The sequence below is a fragment of the Strix aluco genome, chromosome 2 (genome assembly GCF_031877795.1).
Source record: "Strix aluco isolate bStrAlu1 chromosome 2, bStrAlu1.hap1, whole genome shotgun sequence".
In the NCBI taxonomy this organism is placed as follows: Eukaryota; Metazoa; Chordata; class Aves; order Strigiformes; family Strigidae; genus Strix; species Strix aluco.
The window spans coordinates 1,128,756-1,151,605 of NC_133932.1; the positions used below are offsets into that span (position 1 = coordinate 1,128,756).

Sequence of the window (22,850 nt, forward strand, 5' to 3'; positions counted from 1 at the left end):
AACATAAACTGCTGAGGGGAGTTTCTGTGTCACCACTGCTGTGCAGCTGCTTCACCCAGCATATGTCTAGCTCAACCAAATTCTTACTGGCATGGTTGTGTGCATCTAGACACCCGGTTGGCACAATTAGAGTTGTTAAGGTGGGGATGATATTTTTATTACTTCTTACTTACTTATTTACTTCAAGAGTCAACAAATTATTGGCTTAGTCCACAGTATAGAGCAAATAATTCCTGATGCTGTTCTGTCAGCAAAGACTAGACTTATGAAGCAACATGCCTCTGATTCTTCTCTGAGGAATAAATACACTCTGAACACTGATGTACACTGGAAGTAAAAAGCCAACGATTTATGAATGTGTGTTTAAAAGTAGAGTTAGAGGCAATGATCTTAATTTTTTGTGGCTTCTTTTTTAAACTTTCAGAAAGCACGTCCTTTTAAGTTTATGCCTAATAGTCATCCAGACACTTGCTGTGGTTTTAATATTCCTTGGCAGTGTAACAGGGCTGTGCATTGGGCTGCTCAGAATACACTAAACTTTCTTCTGACGGGGCAAACCAAAGCAGTTGCAGGGTTTTTTTGTTTTTTGGGGTTTTTTTTGCAAGGGTGGTGGTGAGACTTGTGTGCTGTGGGGGACTGTGTTAAGTTTTCAGTTACTTTTTTTCTTTTTGATTGTTCTTCTAAACAAGCTCTGTCTCAAAGCTGACTGACCTGAAATTTCTGTCCTGCAGGAAACTCCAAAGTTTTGTTTGAAACGGAAGCAGCAGCGCGCGTTCCTGTAATATAGAAACCTAGGGGTTTGTATTTTATCTTTTTGAAAAGGTTAGAGCTTCCAAGGCCTGTTTGTCGAGCTTGATACATCTGTGTTGTATCGAGACAGCTATGAATCTGAGTCCTAAAAAGGCAATAAATCCTTTCCATATTTAATAGCGTAGAGCTATTCTGCTTGCCTAGTTCAACCTCCTGCCTAACAACAAAGCTGTTGAACTTTGCCCCATGGCTCTCAAGCTGAGGTCTTGAATGATTTAAAAAACCAAACAAAATCATTTGAGACGGGTAAACAATGAATGATTAGCTGCCCTCTAGAGAAAGTGTGTTCTGTAGATGACTTTGCTCCTTAGAAATACTCTGAAAGGGTTTGTCAGTTGTACTACAGCATCTGATCCCCTGAGTCCCATGGATAAATGTTGGGGCAGTCACCAGCACCACATTCAAATTCAATGATGAGACTTGGAAGGCTGCTGTGTCCTCAATGTCTGCTCCTTTCCCTTCTCCTTTCCCAAGGTCTGATTTGCAAGAGAGGGTATTTCGTGGATGCCAGAAGTTCAAAGTTAGAGGTTGATACATGTTTCCTTCCCTTATTTGTACTTTCCCTATTGAGTTCAGTCTTGCAGTATCAGTGGGGGTACAGGCTTGTAACTGCCCAGCCATGAAGGGCTGGAGATGCCTAAAGGGAACAAAATCCTCTGTTTTCTCACTTTTCTGAAGAAACCTTCTGATGAATTAGAGATGAAGAAGTATATCTAAGCTGCCAATCTTCGGGATTGATATTTTAAGTTAGTCTATTTGAAACCCTTTTAAGTTTTTCTTGGGTTCCCTTGTGGCATCTCTAAGACAAGTTATTCCTGAGAGTTTGTGCTTTAAAATCTCCGCAGAAGCAAGTGTGGAGTAACACTGGCATGGGGGGAAAATGGTACATTGAAAGTATCGTCTGGCTGACGTGATTTCATTGCTGCTCTGAAGGGCTGTCACTTCCAAATATGTGGAGTGAAAACAAATTATCATGGGCGTGTGCTCCTGTGTTTTCTAGTTGCGTGTAACAAGATGTGTCAGGCTCACCACTTTTGAGAGAGTCAAATGCTTCAACTGAGTTATACTTGCAACTTGTTAACTCTGATGGTTAACAAAAAGCTTTAACTTAGGTGTCCAAGTCAAAAGTGCATGTTTGATTTCCCTAATATAAACACCTAACCTATTACTTTTGTTCTGAGATGTTGTAAATAGAATTTAAAAGTTTGTTTAGAATCTCTTAAATTCTTTATTATTTTCTGATCTTAAAAATGGGGACAGTAATAGTTTCTTGCTCTAGGTGCTACTCCATGTCTGGAGACAGCACTGAAGATCTTTAAGTAGGAAAAACAAATTAGGGAAGAGTATAATTATTGTTTAAAACAAACTAACTTACATTTATCACCAGCCTGACCACGGCAGGATTTTTTCTTTTTTTTTTTTTTCTAAAAGAAGAAAGGTTGCTCTGGAAAGCCTCACATGCTTTCTGAGCTCAGAATTACCCTCGGTTATAAGCTCAATTATAACACCAGGCAGGGAGGTACCACTTGAACAAGCTGCCTGCCTCACTGCTAAGAACATACCTGGTGGAAGTTATCAAAACTGTCCCCTCACCCCCTGACATTAATGAAAAGGCTAATCTTCTCTAAGTCTCTGCTAACCTAGCAATCTCCCAAGGGGCTGGATCCATGATTAAAAAACAGAGGGAAAGCAGCTGTCTTTTTATCCTCTCTTAATTATTCCTTGGTAGTTGATAGGTGTTGATTTCCTGGGAGTGTCATGGTGATGGAGGTTACATTTCCCAGTGTTGTCGGGACTAAATGTTCAGAGCGGGGGTAGTTGTTTGAATGCTTTAGTGGGAGCTTTGGAGATGGAAAGAGTGAGTCTTGTTCTCTGCGATTTCATCTGATCACAAAGGGCTGCCTTTTATTTGGAAACATGTACCTAAAGGCCAAAAAACAGCTATCCAATATCAAGGTCAGGAAGGCCTCTTTAATTACCTGTTTTCTTTTTTCTGTTTGTTTTTTCTTTCTGCTGTATCTCACCAGCTGGTGGCCAGCAGGGTTTTAGAACTAATTTAATTAGAAAGTCAAAAATAACACCTTGTTTTGTCCTGCTGTAACTTGGTGAATAAACTCCAGTAAGTGTTGCAGGATTGTTCTTTCACTCCTCTCCCCAGCCCTCATTGCTTCATTTAAAAATATGAGTCACTAAATTCTTATTAGTAAATCCTGACTATGGCTGGAGATGATTGAGTGTTGTACTTGCATTTTTAACTTACAGGGTTAGATCTGACTGGCTGTGAGCCATGAGGTGTCTGATCCCTACTTGGAAGTGCCCAGTTCTCCCAGCTGGGTTTTGGGGGAAGTTTACAACATTGCAGCTTTTGTATGAGCATTTTCTGCTCCCTCTGATGCCCCTCCTGATTTGGTTGTTTAAACAGGGGACAAGCACAAGAGGGTTAATAGTCTTCTGTTCTTTGGCCCTGCTCTGTCCCACTTGCAGTGGCAGTGACTGTCAGTCACCTTGTTACTGTGTTAGTAAGTGCAGCTGCTTTTTCTTCAAATGCCAGGTTCAGGGAGATTTAACTTCCAGCCCAAGAAATAACCCACCTGACATCTGAGAGTGGATTATTCTCAGTGTCCTGGCAATACCTGCGTCCAGTGACATTAATCTGTTTGTGCCTCCGTTTCAGCATCTGTAAAAATTAATCTTGCAAGAAAGTAGGAGAGGGAAGGGATGTTTGGGAAGTATTCACCGTCGTTATTTAGGTGAGCAGAGGAACATAAGATTAGAGGATGTCTCTTACTTCTCCTTAAATATTTAAAGTAAAGATTTCCACCCTTAATATTTTTTTTAAATGAAAACCCAGCAAAAAGCAAATAACTTTGACTATGAATCTATCTAGTTTCTCTTCTGCAGCCCTCTCCCGTGGAAGCTGTGGGGAGCAGAGGCAATGTACGACATGAGGAAGCCTGACGTGTGGGATGGGATTCAGATGGGTCTGGATGTGTATTGAACTCAAATCTCAGGGCAAAGCGCATTCAGCTGATCATCTGCTTGCACGCCTGCAAACTTGTTATTTCTTTGGCGAATTCTTCTAGGTTGGAAAGATATGTCAGTGGTGAGCTGCGCCTTCTGGATATGTTGGTACATACATCACAAATTGTGCTTAGTCTGAACTCTTACAGCTGAAACACCCTTCGCCACACTGAAAATAGCAGCTGGGCTATTCCCACTAGCCCACCACAGGTAACTACTCTCATTTTGGAAGATGTGGTTGCAGGCATCCTGAGCTGTGATAACATAGTTATAAAATTAAAATAAAAACTGTATGAAAGTCAGGTATTTTAAAGGATTACGTTTGTGGGAGTGTTTTCCCTCTGGGACACAAGACTTTCAAGCATCATGTACCTTGTGTGGGTGAGAACTGTAAGCACCAAATGTAACTTACTGCATTTTGTTACTGTGCAGGATGCAAATTTTAGTAGGATACTCCAAATGCCTTTGTGCTTTTCCCTTAGGGATGCTAGCTGTAAAAAAAAATAGTTTTATTAATGAAAAACTTGCTTTCTAGCCCATTACTGGAATGGGTCCATTATCCATTCCTTCCATACATCCTTCCTTCTCCACAGCTCAGTCCCAGGAATGCTGTGGGCAAGCAATGTGCTCAGGGCAGGCCCTCCTTTTCTCTTGCTTTGTGTCTGCCTCCATTTCCAGTCTATCTTTGCTGACCGTTTTCTTTGCTTCTAGCAATTCACCAGTGTCTGCTGGTGAGACAGTGTTTCGCTTCCCCAGTTTGAAACCCTTCCACCAAGGTGAACTGTTGTCACTTTTGTGCTTGTTTTTGATTTCCTTTAAGCTCTAAGCACCTTGAGGAAGGCACATTGGATCTGATTTGTCGGAGGCTCTAATATGGTATCACTCCACTTGAAGCCCCGTGGGAGAGAGGCAATCAGTACGTATGAAAACCAAGCTGCTTCCCTTTTTATTTGTCCTAGAAAGAATTGTGTGCAACTACTGAAATATTACTACTTTTGTGATCTGTTGTCTCTTTACTTACTTCAACTTTGAATCTCCTGATTTCTGAGCAAATAATTGTAAAAAAAGCTGTGTGGAAGTAGAGCTTTGTCTAAAAAACCAACAAACCCCAAAATAATGCAGATGTATTTGTTCTGGAGCTGTCTGAAAGACTGAAGTTGTTGAATTGAAATACACAGTACTTCAACCGGCTCCGATTTCTGTGTTTATTTACATCTATAACATAATGAAACTAAAAACTGTCTCATACAGTCTCCTCTGCATTTGCTATGCCCTTTGATCACATGCAGGGAAAAATTACAGTAGTAGCTTCTCTTTCCATTTTGAGCATTTAGAAAGGAGAACCCAAACATGAGCATATTCCATGTTACACAAACATAGTACCTGAGATGCAATTATTTTTCCAAATGCAAAGTGGCACACTTCCAAGTACCTAAATATCCTATAGATTTTAAAGTACATTCTTCAGTTGTTCACCAGTGCAAGTGGGCTGGATATTAACTAGAAGTTGCTATTTGACACCTTCTGGTGTAACTCGCAAGGTGAGTTGAATGACAGAACAATCTAGGTAATTTTGTTATGAGTTGACAAAAAAAGGTACATAAAGGCTGAAAAGAAAAGAGGGAAGCTGTGTTAGAACGTGAAGTTTGAAAGTGGCATGACTGGGACGAACCGCAGGTAAAAATACCTCAGACCTGCCTGGCTTCCACCTTCCAGTGGTGCTGAGATTGCTGGGAACTGAGCAGCAAAGTCTTCTGTCCTGCAGAACATCACGTTGCTGCACACCTGCAGCTGTGCAGTTTTGAGGACTTGCAGCCAGTATCCTTATTTCATGTAGGGCTTGAGGGATTAGTAGGACTAGTTGCCAAATAAGGTGCTGTACACCACGAATAAGATGAACAAGCTCTGGCCCTTGCAGATTAGGTGGATGGTATCTCAGGATTTTTAACTGCAAGATCTCGAGCCTTGTCAAATGATGGATTTATAACTTAAATCCTGTTTTACCAAGTTTGCCAGACTCTTTTGTGTCTTTATAAATCCCATCAGTGATCCACCAAGTCATTTCATCTTTTAGACAGAACTGGAAGCACAGGAATTCAGCAGGGGCTTTTGGATGAAACAAATGCAAAGTTCTCAGTAAGTAGCTAGAAAATATATTTCTCTAAAAATGACTTCCAACAGTACATTTTCATAATCAAGTCCCTGACTATGTCATGTCCAACAGACCAGCAATTTCAGAGACACTATTGGAGCTAGATTGGGAGAAATTAGGCACTCAAATGCCTTGTTATGTGCAGAAGTCCAGTGTTTACAGGTTGCTGGTATTCACGTGGCCTCCACTTAACCCTTCAGCATGACATTGAACCCAGGTCTCTCATATCCTTGTCTAAGTGCTGAAATTGTTGGACTTCTCAGTAGAATGGTGACTTTGTGGAGGGTGTGTGCGGTTGGATTAGGTTTATCAGAGAAGGTCGCAGCCCAGGGTGAGAGGGAACGCCTGTTTTAGGGATGCTGAGGGAGCTTTTGTGTGAGATGGACCTTGAGCAGGTCAGCAATGCCAGGCCTCAAGCGGTTAGGCTCACGCCCAGCCCCAGAGCATGGGGTCTGTCCCTGGAAATGCAGCTGGAGTGCAGTAAAGTGCAGCAGGGGTTTGGTGAATGACAGTGGGACCAAGGGATGGACACAGTAGGCATCAGCTGCGGAGTGTAGAGATGCTACCTTTTTCTTGCGCGTTGAAACCTCAGTGCAGAAGGGTCTCTTACTATCACATTTTGATTCAGGAACATATAGGAATGAGGGTAATGTGTTTATTCGACATGCCTGGTGAAAATATTTTAAGACTACCTTCTCTGTGTAACTATCTTGACTGTTACCAGCTCCTTCAGTCAGAGTCCGCCTCAGCGTGAACGCAATTTCCATGCATTGTTTCAGCCTGGAAATGAAACAATTTTCATTAATGGAAACCTGGTTCTCAAGCAGAACAATTAGACCCACTTCAGGTTGAAAAAAGATAAAAGCATGCTAATTTGGATGGAGGACTCTTCTTTCAAGGCAGCCAATTGAGTCATCAGGCTGCCACCCACCTGACCGTCTGACAGGTAATTAGGAGATAGTCCTCTTTTTGTGTGGAGTGTGTGCGTAAACCTCCACACGCTGGTGTTACTGCCCATTGGGACTTCCAGAGGAAAGAGCTAGGCAGTGGCAAAAGAGTGAGGAGAGTGCGTTTATCAGACGGTGCCCAAACAACTGACTTGTTTTTTGATTCAGCTTATTATTTTTGTCTTTTAACAGCTACCTGAAGTTTCTGGCAGTCAAGTCGTCATGGCAGACCTGGGCTGCAAAAAACCCAGCGATTGCACCGTCTCCAGGCTACTCAGCGTAGTGGAGAGCGAACTCCGGGCTGGGAGAGACAAAGGTGACCCCACTGAGAAACAGCTCCAGGTTGTCTTAGAGGATGCAACGCTCTGGCAGAGATTCAGGGAAGTCACTAATGAGATGATCGTGACCAAGAATGGCAGGTGAGTGATCTGCTCAGCACTGTGGGCTAAGTGTAGATGACAGCCAGGGGGGTTAAGTGGTATAATAATAAACTGTGTGCAGACTCAAAAGAACTGCAATGAGCATGTAACAGTTTTATCCCTACAGCCTCGCAGTCCCCTAAAACCAGCATTTGAACAGAACAGGGTGTCCCTGCTCCTTCTTGGTCACTGCTAAACCCTTCCTGCCAGCCTTTGTTCCTGCCTGTGAAGAAATATATTGACTGAGGTTGCACGAAAAGGGAACTTTTTCAAGGGAATAGATGGTACCTCTCAAAACATTTTTGAATGACTTTTTGTACTAATAATCATCAGCCTTTATTAGCAAGTCCTTACCTGTAGACGTCAAATTACTGTACAGAAGCAGATTGGTGTTGTTCTCCCCAGCTGAAGTTCCTGTCTCTCTGGCCTTGGGTATTAATAACTTGTACAAGCAGTCTGTGCCAGAACGGGGTAAAATAAAACTGTGCCTTACGTGGCATGTGTGTGCGGTCCAGATTGTGTGGTCCCACAGTGGTATTGCTCCGTAGTTGTTGCTGGTGCCCTTAGAAACAATTGCGGAATCTTGGTTAACACACACAGTTTTAGAAAGACAAAATATTGTGAGGTTAATGGATCACATATCTTGCTGTTTGGGGAACACAGAAGGCACAGGAAAAGAGTGCAAAACCTGGTGAGAAGGATACTAATTCTGAATCGGGCACTGGCTGGAAGGAAGCTCTCCGCAGAGGTTCTGCTCTGAGCTGGGCTGACAGCAGAGTCCAGCCCGTAACAGAGAGGCAGCTACTAGAACCAGGTTTGCTGGTACAGTGGTACTAAGGTTTTGATTTAACGTACCCTCGCCAGCCCTCTGCTGCACCCCCCTGCCCCTCACACGTTTCTTTTGTGAGACCTCTCAGGAGATCTGCATAGAAGAGAGAAATTAAGAGTTGGAGAGAAAGATTTATGCATGTGGTGTGACTTTTATCCGTTTTGCAAACTTTGGTTTAGCAGAATTTGTGGATGATATTACTGTCGACTGTAGCTTGACAGGGACATAGGTGAAAGCAGTTTAAAGGGAAAATCTAGCCTGTTGGCTCTGAAGGTTATTCTGTTGAGAGAACGGCTGCCTTCCCAAAATACCAGCTCTTGGTGTAACACTGCCTATTGCCATTCTGATTCCTCCTAATAACCTGTAAGGATAAAAACCTTCTGCTGAGATTCTTTTTACACCAAGAAGCTGGTTTTGCTTCATTTAAATTACTTTAAAGACTGCTGTTAGGCTCCAGGAAACTTCTGAGTGGACTTTCACTTAGTGTACGGCAGCTTAAACTGACTCCTCAGCAGCATAACTGACCAAAAATGAGGTGAGATAGGTTTGCCTCAAGTTAATTAAATTGATGCAAAGAAACATGCCTTACCAACAGGTTTTTTTCAGTTTCTTTCCTCTCAGCTAATGTATCATGATTACATGGTGATACTAGTTCCCTCTAAAATGTCTAGGTGAGTGCATAGACAAAATCTTTTTAAGGTGATTATAAGGGAATCTTTTATTATTTGAATATGCCTGGTTACTTCTTATTTAATTGTGTGAGCTGCTGCCTTATTTTTCTTTATTCTAACTTATACACTCCTTATCAGCTTGATTGTATTTTTCCTAAACCCAGGGCCAGCTCTAGTAATGTCAGTGGGGGCAGGAATAGGTTCTTTATAATCAAACTACAGCAATCTCAAAATTAAAAATTACAAAAGTATGTCACATCTGCATAAAGCCTTTTAACAAAATTACTGTAGCATGAGGGACTATGAAAGAGGATCTCTTGTATCTCTGAAAGTATCTTCCATAAACAAACCATCAGGGCACCAAAAAAAGGAGCTCTCTGAATAACTCCATGCTATTCAAAAAGAGACAAACTTGAGACAGTCTCCTGTGAGTGCTGAGTTTTTTTCAGGTTCAAGATTCTTCAGTGATTGTCTCCAGAGGGATTTTCGGTAGAAAAAATATTGATCTAATTCTGCTGCTACTTAAATCAGTAGAACTAATTCATTCTTGCTGAAGGGTGTATGAATGCTTTTGAAAACTGTTCTTCAATTAACGAGAAAGGCCAGTCTGAACTTCTGTGTGTGAAAACTAATACAGCTTGTGTGGACACACTGTTAGGAAAATTCAGAAATTAAACCAAAACCTGATACACGAGCAACCCAGAGAATGAAAAGCCGACTGATTAGTGATCCTCAAGTGTCAAATTCTAGCATGCACAATTCTATCTGCTGTGATTGAGTCATCTCTAATTGGTACCGAGGGTCCCCAGATATCACTAGATGAACCAACTTCAGTGTTAATACATAGATATGTCTCCGTTCCTGTATTGTACGTCATTATAATAATCACCTGCCATAGCACTATGCCTAGGTACGCAGGGAAGATAGATGTATTCTGAACAAGATAGACATCAGTGAAATTAAACTGCATGCTATATCACCAAATACATCCCAATGGGTGCAGCTGATGCGGTGGGAATCAGTCTCCAATTTTACTCAGATTTATTGTATTCAGTCGGCATTTCAATATCAAACAGTGTTTTCTGATGGAGCAGGTTTTCTCTCTTGTGTTTATCCCATATTAGCTATGCAGTATCCTGAGACTGCGATCCACACTATTGTCTGGAGGCAGGAAGATGCCACTGTTCCCCTCTGTGTATGGGGAGAATCCACAGTGGGTCATTGCAGGCAAATGTGAGGGGGGGGAAAGAAGCCCTTTCCACGCTTAAATGCTAAAGCAACTTTATTGGTTACTACACATTCAAGTTTGATATCAAACATCTTCCCACTCAAGTTCTGTACTGTGGAGTAATTGTAGCAGATCTGCTCTAAATAAATTGAAGAGGTTGAAGTGCTCAGCTCTTGCAGTAATGGAGGTCACGGGTGTACCTACCCGATCATTGAAACAAACATTCTGACTGAAACAGGTTTGCAGAAATCATCATTTGCCATGCTAAATGACAGACAAATGTGATTTTAGCAGTAAAGCCACTTAATCAGCAGAACAAGTAAGGTGGTAGGTTTTAGAATCTGTACAGTCAAGACATGCTGGTCCAAGTGAGGCGAGGATTAACTGTGTGTGAAGCAGGTTAACGCAGGGAAGTGCTGTAATCTCTGTGATACAGGAGGTTAGAGTTGATGATAACTGTATTCTCTTCTGGCATTAGTCTATAGGTCTTTTGGGGATAAATTCAAGCCTCTCAGGTAGAAAGGCAGAGAACCTGCATTGTGGGCAGAGGAATTAACAATCTGTATGTAACACAAATAGTTCTGAGAAATCTACTGAAATTAAATTTTCATGTGGATGACTATTCTCCTCCACTTCAATTTCAGCTAAATATGTGTGTTACTTTGAAGACTGACTGTAGGGGGCCTGGGGGGTGCAGGGAGCAATGCATCCATACTTTTTATCACATCCCAGTTTGATAGCTGGTGCACCCTGGTCAGAAAGACACGTTAAGTGTAGCATATAAATCCTCAGCTAAGCTTCTATTTAGTTAGAAAGATCACGGTTCAGTGTTATCTTTCTCAGGTTTGGACGGGCCCAACATCATATTGGATGAAAAATCTCAAATTTCTGAAATCCTGTTTTTTCCTGTCAGCAGAAGGTGCTGAATGTATACAGCAAGAACTATATAAAGGTGCCCAGAAAGGTAGGTGGTGAGTGGGATGTCATAGGAGATCGTTAGCAATTTGCAGTTGGCTGTCACTGGAGTTTCTGCAGGGGCAGAGAATTTTGGTGTCCCTTGAGAGAGCCTGGAGTTTCAGTTCCCTTCCTGTGTATTTTGGACGTCTTGTGCTGCTACCTAACTAAGCCTAGAGAGCTACCTTACCTTAGCCCCGTGGCCACGGACCTCTGGCAACTGCTGCGGCTGCTTGCTGTAACCAGTCTCTCTGTACCCGTCGAGAAAAGGAGCTTGAAGATTCACTGGCCTGCACATAAAAATGTGGCATGGCAAAATGGCAGTTGCCAGGAGAGGTTGGTACAGAGGTCCGGGGCAGGGAGGCCTCTTACTCAGAAGAATGTAGGAGGTGGTACGTAACAGCTATAATAGTCCTCCACAGTAACGATGTGCATTCCTCGACCAGCTGAGAAACCTAACGAATAGGATACCTTGGTTGGGAGACTCCTCTGTTCTGCTGACCACAATTTTTTCCCACTTCCTGAAACTGTTGGTGCCCTACTAACTCTGTTGCTACAGTCTTTCAGGCACTGAGATGCCAAGTCATAGCTGTATGGTATGGATCACAAGTCCTGGGACAGACAGAAAACTGCCGCAAGTCTAGCTGTGAGCTGCTGCAAATCTCCTTTACAAAAGAAAAAAATAATAATTAAAAGGGGATTGAGAAAAGGTGGCATTAGACCTTTAAGCACAAAAGGAGCATTTTCCCAAAACTAAACAAAGGCAGGATTTCAGGTTTAAATGCACAGGATGGTGGGAAGGCTGGATGATAGATGTTTAGAGCTTAGTAAAGGACAATGTTGCATCTGAGGTGAAACTAAAAGCAGAAGAACCTGATCAAGCTGATGAGGTCAGGGAATATGGAAGGATGGGGCCAAATGATGTAGTTGGGAATGGTCAGTGTTTGGTTAACGGTTGGACTAGATGATCTTCAAGGTCTTTTACAACCTTGATGATTCTGTGATTCTGTGAAATGCAAGGTCTAACTGCAGGGATTTTAACCAGGCTTCTCAAACTGGAGATTTATGTAATGGTAGTGGGACAGTATGTGAATACTTGCACTTAAGAAAGGGAGAAAACACATTTCACCTAACTACAGACTTTTTAATATATCCCTGTAATAAGAATTCAGGATATATTCGGAGGGAGAGAGTAATGAAATATGTGGAAGACAATGGAAAATGAGATAAAAAAGCATTTTATTAAATTTAAATCATGCCAGACTAACCTGACACAACCCTGATGTAAAGAAGTATTTTTAAGCAAGGAAAGTGTAGCAGACTTATTAGAGCATTTGGAATAGCACCACCTGGAAACCATTACTCAAGTGGGAGATGTTGGGGATTAACACAAGAGCCACAGGAAATGACAGAGGGAAGTGACTGAATTGGCTCACAAAGATTATAGAATATGACTGTCCCTTCAAAGAAAGGGAGAAAAACCTTTTGTATAGAGTAGTGTGGTCAATAAATCTGACTGGAGTCTGGTGAGTACCTGTCTGGGATTATGTCCTGATGGCTGGAGATTGCAGCATGATTTCAGAGGATATATCCAGAGTCAACGTGCAACTCGGCCACTGGACAGAGTACGGGAGCGTGTGTCAGGGCAATCTAAGCACCAAAGAAGTGCACTTTATAATAGGATTCTGCAGTTAATGCAGTGAATCCGTGGTTCAGCTCCACCTGCTCAGCCATTTTCAACTCTGTTCAATCCTGTTCATGCCTTCTTGTCCCACACCTAAGGATGTATTTAGCATGTCCGGATCCCATGGACTCTGCTGACACTACACACAGTTCATTATGTTCATAACTCTTGGCATGATCAAGACATTAGTGTCCTACTTCAGAGGTAACGTTTTTTTTTTCCAAATGATTGAAATAAAATAAAAATAAAATAATTAACCTTTAAGAGACTTCTTCAGACAGATGGAGGGAAGGAGGATGTGTTTTACATTGACCTAATCTGTGAGCATCTGGTCACAAACATACTGAGGAGAGTCTTTCAAAACCAGTTTCCAGGGGTGTCTCCCTTTTTTTGTTTCCTGGCCAGGCGGATGTTCCCTGTTTTGAAGATCAGCGTGTCAGGCTTGGACCCAAACGCCATGTATTCCTTCCTGTTGGACTTCGCCCCGACTGATGGCCACCGCTGGAAGTACGTCAACGGAGAATGGGTGCCAGCTGGGAAACCGGAGCCTCCAAACCACAGCTGCGTCTACATCCACCCAGACTCTCCCAACTTTGGGGCCCATTGGATGAAAGCTGCCATTTCCTTCAGCAAAGTCAAACTTACCAACAAGCTCAATGGGAGTGGGCAGGTATGGCCTGATGTTTCCCCATACACCTCTTGGCTTCGATTGCAAGCACCTACCAATCAAGAAATATCAAGGGTGCATTTATGTAATTATAGAGGCCCTTACAGGCCTCTTCACCCACAGATGCCAATTATTCTCTGGAGGCCAAATGTAAACAGGAATAAACAGGCCTTAATTGGCGCTTTCAGATTTTAATGGACTTCTTGATGTTAAGAGAGACAGAGTGCTGTGGTTTACTTAATCATCGGGGGGCTTTTCAGAGTTGGTCTTGTGTGCTGGGGATTTTTACATAGGACTTCAGAGAAGGGGGAAAAAATGGTCACGGGTATTAGGTTTTTGTTGTGTTCCCCCATGTTGTCTGGTGTAAGTGGAATGTTGGCAGGAGTCAGATAGCAGAATAAAAGGCTTCTCCTAAATGAAATAATTACTATGTCTGCTTCTGCATCATGATAATTATCAATATTCTATTGAATCAGCTTTGGCCTTTGGAAAGAAACCACATGTACCAGAAATAAGTGACTTTCTCTTTGAACCCCTTAAAAATGCAAACAGGAAAATTAGGTTTGTTTCGTATTTTATTTTTGATGATGCATCTAAAGGTAAAATGTTGCACAAGACCTTTTGTTTGCTTGTTTGTTTTGTACAAAACTCCTACAGCGGATGATACTTGTCAGTCCAGAATCAATTTCTTTCATGTAAATATTATACATTCTCTATCTGTTATTTCCATTTGGCTTGTGAGGTACTTCCATAAGCCCAGGACCCTAATTAGGTAGGAAATTATCTCAATTTTTACTGGAGAACAGACAGATGTCCTGACTTTTCCTAAGTCACACATGGAATCAGCACACAAGATTTACTGTGGAGCATAGAACGAGACCTCAATTTGCAAATTCTTGTCCTGCATGCAGGACCTCAGAAAAGTCAAAGGCCTCAGAAAAGTATGCATGGGGGTAAAAAAGCTACAGGAAACCAACTTGGAAGGTCAAAGAGACCCTGGGGAATAAACAGGGTAACATGACATGTATATATGGTGAAGTGGAGAGGAAAGAAGAAGAAAGCCGGCGCGGAAAAGCCGTATGAGAAACAGAGCCCAAACAAAAGTCACTAAATAACAAATGACTGAAGCTCCCCTTGTTTTCTTTTGAAATCTTGGTGACAGTGTTAAGGTAAACCATGTCCCCGCTCTGCTTCAGCTTCCCCTTCTGTGGTGTTATTAGAAAGTAATAGCTGACTAGCAGTGCTTTATGCTAATGGCTGTGTTCTTCCATATATATGTATGTATGTGTGTATGCACACAGCACTTCTCAAAGTACAGATTTAAAAAAAAAAAAAGATTCTTCTTGCAGTAGAGAGAATTAAGCAATATAATAGACTTCCTGAGGAAGGTGCATTGTGGAATCAACGCTATTCACAGCTTTTAATGCCAGGTTAGATACATCTGCCAAGGCTTGTTTAGATGCACTTCATCTTGCCCAGAAAGATGACTAGGTGACTGCCTCAGCTCCCTCTTGGCCCTGATTTCTGTGATGGTGATTCTGAGTCTTTCAGATAAGTAGAAGCAGGACAGGGATTGCCCCTTAGCTGTTTCAATAGCCTCTAGTGCAGTGGAAGCCCAATGCTTTGAAGGCCAGAGCTGCTAACACAAATATTCACTAATGCTGCTGTATCAAAAGCTTTAAATCCAAGTCCCAGTGAAGTCTCATTCTGTTCAGCCCTGTGGTTCATCAGAAGGGAGGAAGGCACCTGCCCTTCTGCTCTCAGTAATCACTGCCTGGGGAGGTTTAGCAGTGACATCTGGTCTATTATAGAGCCAGAGCGAGGGAGCAGCTGTGGGATACCAGAGTCTGTCTCTGTTTTGTTTTCTGCAGATAATGTTGAACTCCCTGCATAAATATGAGCCCCAGGTACACATAGTTCGCGTAGGAGGCCCCCACCGGATGGTGATGAACTGCTCCTTCCCTGAGACGCAGTTCATAGCTGTGACTGCTTATCAAAATGAAGAGGTAGGCGGATGCCACACTGTGCTCTTGGTCACCAGTGATGAGATACATTAAAAGCCTGTCACCTACAAGATCAGCACGGACAGACTGGTCCTTTTCTTGTTTCCCCACCGGTCCCATGCAGTGTAATGCTCCATCCAGTCTAATACTCTGTCTTCTCTCTGCAGTAGAACATTGTCTAATCTAGTGTCTGGCTGCAGTTCTAAGCCAGGTTTAGTTTAATATCCTTCCATGGCTATTCCAGACTGGTCCATCTGTCCTGGCATCCCAGTCTCTTACTGGAGAAAAAACTACAGTCAAGTCCACTATCTTTCTCCAGCAATGACTGATGGTTATAATAACCCTATCTCTCCCTGCTCCTTATAATGCATACAACTGCAGAACAGTGCAACATCCCATGGGAAAATTCCTTCCCAACCCCAAAACTGTAATTGAGGGATGCTTTGGGTTGTGACAATTCGTAACTCAGGAGCCACATCCCTGCAGATTGCTGCAGATTTGATTCATACATGGTAGAAATTCGGTGTTTAAACTCTCTTGAAAGGGTCCACCATCCCACAGGATTTGATTTGCCAGACTGGACCATGCCCTTAGGCTGCCCTGACTGGTGTTCTGCCTGTGGCACTGAGCACTATGCAGCACTCAGCGAGGAGCAAAGCTCTCTGCTAACCAGCCCTGGAAAACATCATGTGTGGGGATATATTTTGTTAGGCTAACCAAGGCAGTTCCACTTAGATTACTCTGGAAGATGTTTTGTCAAGTTTCTATTCCAAATTGCCTTCACTAACATGCCTTGTTTTCTGTAAACTCAAGATAACAGCTCTCAAAATCAAGTATAATCCCTTTGCCAAAGCCTTCCTGGATGCAAAAGAAAGGTGAGTTCGTTGTTTGTTTTTTTTTTTTTCTCCAGTAGCAATTTGCTGCTGATATGGTTAAAACAGTAGCATCACACTGTGAAAGATGAATTACGTAACTTAATCTTCTGTCTGCTGTCTGAAATCCAGAGTCACTTCACTGATATTAGTGGGGAGATTCTCTATGTAAACTATTACAATGGGGTCTGAAGTGGGTGAAATATCCTCTTGGGGATCCTAGGACTTAGCACTGTCTACACAGAAGCCTGGAATGAGATGGTGTGAACTTCCCCAGTAATGTTATACACCACATATGTTCACTACGTTGTACTTGTGCTACAACGAATCCCATAATTTGATAGCTCAGGGAGAATAAAAGTTAACTGCAGATGCTGAAAAGCATAACTGAAGTGAAATTGCACTGTAACTGTAACTACACTGCTATTGTTAAATCTGTGTGATAATGTACGATGTGTTTATTAAAAGTAACCTGTAGGTGCTAACTATATAAGATGTTGGAGATGCTTCTATTGGAAACAAATTTGGTTTATCTTTCAAAGTTTTACTTGCACCATCTGTGCTAATACAGCGAGGCATCCAAATGATGCATTCCAGTCCACAATTGCTAACAAATTTTGTTTGGACTTGATATGTCTTTTGATATGTGAAGCATCCCACATGCCTGCAGGTGTGTTTCTTTCCATTCCTCTCACACCTGAAGAAGCTGCTGTGTCTCAGCGTCAGGGTTTCCAGCTGCGGAGGGGGAATGCTGCTCTCGGCTTGCCTGGCTGAGCAGGAGGCAGAGCCCTGCTGTGGTCTGGGCAGGAGGCCAGGCTGAGGCTGTTGATGCAAGCAGGAACGGTGCCCACAGGTAGATTTAGAGTTCCAGGTTCAGCCCTGAAATTTGGCACAAACTTAGGAACATTTTTATGTATGCCATGAGACATAAGCTCCTGCTTCCTTTATGGCAGACTGCAGAAAAATCTGCTGCTTAGCAAGTGGTTAAAGAAGATGGTTTTCCCTCCTTTTTAACTTTTCCATTTTTTTAGTGAATAGTTCTGGTTTTAACTTTCTTTTGTGATTTCTCAATGAGAAGTTTTACCACTAAGTATTTTGTTTTTCAGAAACCATCCCAAGGATGTTCCAGAAACAGTCTCTGAAGGTCAACATATGACATATTCTCACTGTAAGGTTTTTATTCATGTCAGCTGGAAGTTTTGTGTGATATGATAGGTGCTGGGAAGCTGGGACTTGCTGAACTAGATCGTACCAGTCATTCACTGAGTCCTGAATTGTGTTCATAGAAAGGGACCCTTTAAAAAAAAAGATTGATGAAACCTCACAGTGGGAAATAATGCGACAGTTTCTGCAAAGATTGTTTTCCTTATGATCCAGTTTTTCAATATTAAGAGGAATCTAGAATCAAGATGATGTATGATGTTTTTAGGGTTTTGTCCCTCTTTTTTTGTATGTGTAACTGTGACTATTTTTGTCACCTATAAAATTACCTTTCATTGTTGAACAGGTAAAAAAAAAATGGGAGGAACAGAGGTTGCACTTGTTTTAATGATAGTCAGTTTTTCTTTCATTTGTTCTTTGAGGTGTGTGATATTTTCTGTTAGTTGTTTTCAGGTCTTGTTTTTAGGGTTGGTGGTTTTGGGGGTTTTTTGATTGTTAGTTGTTCCATAAACCAGTATCTTGGAATCTGCTTGGTATTTCTGAGGCTCAGGTGATTCTGACAGAAGGCTGGTTACTTTCTTTATTGTATTGCAGTGTTTTGGTGCAGTAATAATTTTCTCCTCTCTTTCCCCTCAAAGTGGGTGGCTGGTTGATTTCCAACCCAGATACAATGTGTGCATCGGGAAGCTCTAATTATCAGTACACTGGACCTTTGCCTCTGCCAGCTCCACACAGTCCCCACAGCTGCGAGCGATACTCGGCACTGCGAGGGCACCGGGCTGCTCCGTATCCACCTTCCTACATGCAGAGAAATCATTCACCTACAGGTACAACTGTAATGCTGCTTTGCTTCCAGGGAACACACACTCTCTGCCTGCCTGACCCTTGCTTTCAGTTAGCATAAGCATTAAAACAAGCAAAAGCTGAGGCTAGGAAAGAGCATGATGGGTCTCTGTAACAATCTGAATGCGTAGAGCATGTTTAAGGCAGCAAAACAAGAGGTACAAAGAGCTGGGTGCACTGGAATTGTTAATTATAAATGAGACCAAATGATCTTGCTTAAAGTACAGCTCACAATTATACAAAAAGAGCATTGCAAGCCTTCTGTCCTTGTCATGCCATGAAGCAGTTGCATCTCGAGTCGAAGCAGCCCTTAGGAACGTGGTAGGAGTTGATGTGAGATGAAGGCATTTTGGTATTGCCAGAATGTCTTTTGAGTCCCTTTCACTCCCTGGATCTGGGTGCGGAGTTCCAGAAATTGGTTCTACTTTGATCAGAGGAAATTGGCCAGAAACAAGAGTAAGGATAAAGTAATCTGCTTGCTAATTATAATTTAGCAAGGCATCATGTTTAACACAAATATTTAAGCTCAAGTTATAAGGAAATCTGTATCAAAACATTGCTAGTCATATAGCAATTATCATTTATGAAAAGACTTGCAAAAATGCATATCCTGTGTCTATCATGCCATACTTTCTCATATATACACCTGTAATTACAATGGCACCTTGCTACTTTCTTAATAAGCACATAAATTTTGTCCTTTTACCTATGGTTAGAAACCTCATGACCAGATTGCTTCCTCAGCCCTACCTGTGTTCTGTTACCTTAAGACAATGTCTTTGCAAAAGTCACTGAGGATTTCTTTGTTGCTTTTTTCCCCCCCCAAAGTTAATTTGTTGGAGAGCTCCAGCAATAACCTTCAGGTATTCTCAGGACATGACAGCTGGACTTTGCCATCCTCTCCACATGCTAATTTGCTCTCAGTGCCACACACGAAGGGAGCTGCCAGCCCCGGACCCAGGTAAGTTCAGTGAGGCATGTAGGACTGCCCTGGTGATTCACACTTTCTTCCAAGCTTTAATCGACGTCCAGGATTTGAAACATGTCCCAAGTGCCCAACTCGAGATTCCTGGACAGATCTTTCTGACCAGCTAATTATCTCCTGCCCTGAAATCAGTGGGAGCTTTGTTTTTTCCCCAGCACTGCTGAAAAACCAGGATCTTGGAACAGCCACAGAGAACTTTGGTATCTACAATCTGTGAGCGTTTTAAAGCCAAATTATTTTTCTCTATATATTCCTCACTATTCTCCTTCATGAAATGAGGATCCCATTCCTATGAAGGGATGTAACAATCTAATTCATGTTCTATTATAAAAATATTGTTAATAGGGTAGTAAACAGTTCTAGAAATGGCTGGAATTTAGACCAGAGAGTCAATTATTTATCAAGTATTTGCCCTTCTTTTCCCAAAATAAATGCACACATTTATTCTCTAATTTAGGTGTTGGGAAAATCAGATGCAATGCTTTAAAATTGATAAGCATTCAACAGAGCTGGTGCAGGGTCTGGAGCACAGGTCTGATGGGGAGCGGTTGAGGGAACTGGGGGGGTTTAGTCTGGAGAAGAGGAGGCTGAGGGGAGACCTCATGGCCCTCTACAGCTACCTGAAAGGAGGGTGCAGAGAGGGGGGATGCGTCTCTTGAGCCAAGGACCCAGCGCCAGGACAAGAGGGAATGGCCTCAAGCTGCGCCAGGGCAGGGTCAGACTGGCTCTTAGGAAGGATTTCTTTGCAGAAGGGGTTGTTGGGCGTTGGAATGGGCTGCCCAGGGCAGGGGGGGAGTCCCCATCCCTGGAGGGGTTGAAGAGTCGGGTTGACCCAGTGCTGAGGGATCTGGTGGAGTTGGGAACGGTCAGTGTGAGGTTCATGGTTGGACTGGAGGAGCTTCAAGGGCTTTTCCAACCGAGATGATTCTGTGAAAAAGATCTTTAAATCTTGAGACCTCACATGTATTTGTACATTCCACTCCATGCCCCTCTCCAAGGTCACCAGGTCTGATGGTCGCTGATGGTTTTTCACTTAAGATCTGCAAGGCTGATCTAGTTTAGTAACTCAATTGGGATAGCTGCCTTTTAGCAGATAACGCACTTGACTTTGCTGTGGTAAGTCTTGTGCAGGGGAAAATGCTTTGAAATAAGTCATTCAATTTGTACCGCTTTTTTTCCAGCCACTACCCTTGCCTGTGGACAGTGAGCAACAGTGCTGTAAATGTTACCAACCCAGGAAGTGAGGTGAACAGCAGCCCTTCAAGCGTGTTTCTAAGGGGGAATGTCCCCTTACCCACTGCATCATCAGTCCCAATCCCTCTGCAGGGAGTGGTGTCTGGCAGCATGGAAACGCAAGGGGAAGCGGCTCTGGCCAGACTAGGCGACTCTGCGTGGACACCCTCACACTCCTTTTAATGGACAGGCAGCTCACGAGGGGAGCTCAGCCAAACGAGACTGACACGAATGGCAAACGATCCCCTAGAATTGCAGCTCAGAGCAGGGATGCGTATGCAGAAAACCAACTTCATCGAACATCACTTTCCATAATGTACCTCTTGTGTGCCAGAGAAGCCAAAATGCATAATGCAAAGGCAGGAAATGTTATGGGAAGAGGCTTATTACTGTAACCTTTAGGCGTCACTCAGGATGATGTCCAGAGAGAATCTTTATAGTTAGTTTTGCTTCTACATCACATAAAAAATGGTCAGAGACATGGGACTGAGCAAAGCAGACATGGCTGCTGAATATTTGCATGTCATTTTAAAAGTCCTTTCTGTAACTAACAGCCAAATCCATGGGAAATTGTGAGCAAGTTCACAACTGGTAATCTGAAGGGACAGCACTGCTTTAAAGACCTTCTGAATCTGTCACATGAAGGTTTTCACGATACCTGAAACTAAACCCTTCAGGGGATGAAATAAGTCTGACATCCTAATGCCACCTGCATACAGTATTCTCTGTGCCATTCCCTTCTCCAGCTCCTGTTTGCTGTTTGTGTGCTATAGGGATAATGGACACATTCAAGTTGAGAAAGTGGCTGCATTGTAGCAGCAGGGTGAAGGGCACCTAGTTTAGCATTTATAGTCTGATGTGACAGTCTTTGAAATGAAAAGTTCCAATGTTTTCTATATGTGCTATTTTTGAAAGGGTGGAGGGAAAAGAATTATAGAAAAAAAAGATTCAGCTCACATTTCCACTTTGCTTCAGGTATAGAGTACAAATAAAATATGAATAAATGGTGTTTATCTCCTCAGTGCCTTTCCAAGGTGTCTTGACATACACTCTTTTTCACCTAATGGCCTGTGAGCAATTTGAAGCAGCTCTGCCAGAAGCAAGTTGACAGGACAGGAATTTTCTATTCCTTGGCCACTGACTGGCCGTATGCTCTTGGGCATGGTATTTTATGTCTTTGTACCTGTTTCCCCTCTCACCTTTTGTCTGCTTCGGCTTCCTTTTTCAGGCTGCAGCTTTTCCTATCCTGTGTGAGTGTACAACACCTAGCATAGTGGAGGCTGATCCTGTCTGGGATTTCTAACCCCTGGTGTGATGAAGCTAGTAACAGTCGTCCCCCAATCTTCCTTGTCCTCTCATGTACATCCTCAGGCAAGCCCTATCAACCTCTCAGAGAAGAGTGCTGCCATTTGATCTTTTGTAGAGGTAAAGACAAAATTGCAAGCTAACTCATGCAGATATCTCTGTATAATGAAATACCCAGCAGCAATTCAGTTCTGTTTACAGTCATGAGCACTGATAGGGGCTGGGTAGGTAGCCCTTGAAGAGAAAATCCTCAGCGTAAGTATAGAAGAGGATTCTCTGAAGCTCCTGCGAGCTGGTGTCTCTGCAGAGGTGTTTCTGCTTCTGCCAGATACGGCAACATTCCCTTTGTGAATACTCATTTATTGCATGCAGGCTCTGGGAGCAGCATTTTATTTTGGGTAGACATTAGAGGCAGCAGCAAGGAGAACATTTTCATTCAGGCCATCAAATGTGCATCTGTCTGGTGAACTCAGCAAGCTCCTGTTTCATATTCCATTACCTTGGCCCTGAACCATCCCCTTAAGGTGCTCTCAGTGTTAGGTGTTTTCATGATTTCCCCATCTGGCCTTTCAGATTTGCTGCAGGCAAGACAATGTGCCAGAATGCACTCGCTAACACTGTTAGTTTTACTGACTTGTGCTGCTATCCCCTAAAAGCAAAGTCATGAAGTTGCTTTGGATGTGCATTTTTATTAATAGAGGCATCAGTCAAACAGGAGCTAATAGAGTGCAAAAAGCCCTGTGGCCTGCTATCAGTCTAATCCTTGTCAGTTCTCACTGTAAATCTGCCTTTCCACATTCCGTCAAAAGCTTGGTGGGGAGTTTCTCAATGTTAAGTTTCTCTACCTTGCAGCCAGAAATCTAAGTAGGTGTTTCTGTCAAAAATAGCTCTGTTTTACAGATGAGGTTTATTAACTAACTTATGCTACCCTCTTCTGGCGGTTCAGCTCCCCACATACACAGCACATACTGAGTCTATAGATGCTAAAAAAAGGCAAGTGGTGACTTCTCTGTGTTCCAGGACTTTTTTATGCTTCCTTCATGGTTAATGAGTTGGGTAATTTGTT

At 42.6% G+C, this 22,850-nt stretch overlaps 1 protein-coding gene across 6 annotated transcripts; it reads left to right on the forward strand.

Moving 5' to 3' along the window:
- The first annotated feature begins 9 nt into the window (after positions 1–9).
- Positions 10–21,488, forward strand: TBX19 (T-box transcription factor 19). 6 transcript variants are annotated; one of them, XM_074807662.1, is made up of 12 exons: positions 10–797; positions 3,894–4,041; positions 4,652–4,747; positions 6,708–6,929; positions 7,123–7,349; positions 13,121–13,385; positions 15,254–15,388; positions 16,199–16,260; positions 17,364–17,425; positions 18,057–18,245; positions 19,090–19,222; positions 20,428–21,488. In XM_074807662.1, the coding sequence occupies exons 5-12, from the start codon at positions 7,153–7,155 to the stop codon at positions 20,660–20,662; spliced, it is 1,278 nt and encodes a 425-aa protein (XP_074663763.1). In that variant the 5' UTR covers positions 10–797; positions 3,894–4,041; positions 4,652–4,747; positions 6,708–6,929; positions 7,123–7,152; the 3' UTR covers positions 20,663–21,488. The 6 variants fall into 6 exon arrangements, with proteins under 6 accessions (XP_074663763.1, XP_074663755.1, XP_074663771.1 ...); XM_074807654.1 differs by having other exon boundaries at positions 10–4,041; XM_074807670.1 differs by having other exon boundaries at positions 10–4,041; positions 6,763–6,929.
- Positions 21,489–22,850: the final 1,362 nt, after the last annotated feature.

Bases quoted from the DNA above. Each gene is read 5' to 3' on its own strand.
- TBX19 (XM_074807654.1), top strand. From the start codon at position 7,153: ATGGCAGACCTGGGCTGCAAAAAACCCAGCGATTGCACCGTCTCCAGG. The intron at 7,350-13,120 runs GTGAGTGATCTG...TTTCCTGGCCAG, and splicing joins ATCGTGACCAAGAATGGCAG to GCGGATGTTCCCTGTTTTGA. The intron at 13,386-15,253 runs GTATGGCCTGAT...TGTTTTCTGCAG, and splicing joins AGCTCAATGGGAGTGGGCAG to ATAATGTTGAACTCCCTGCA.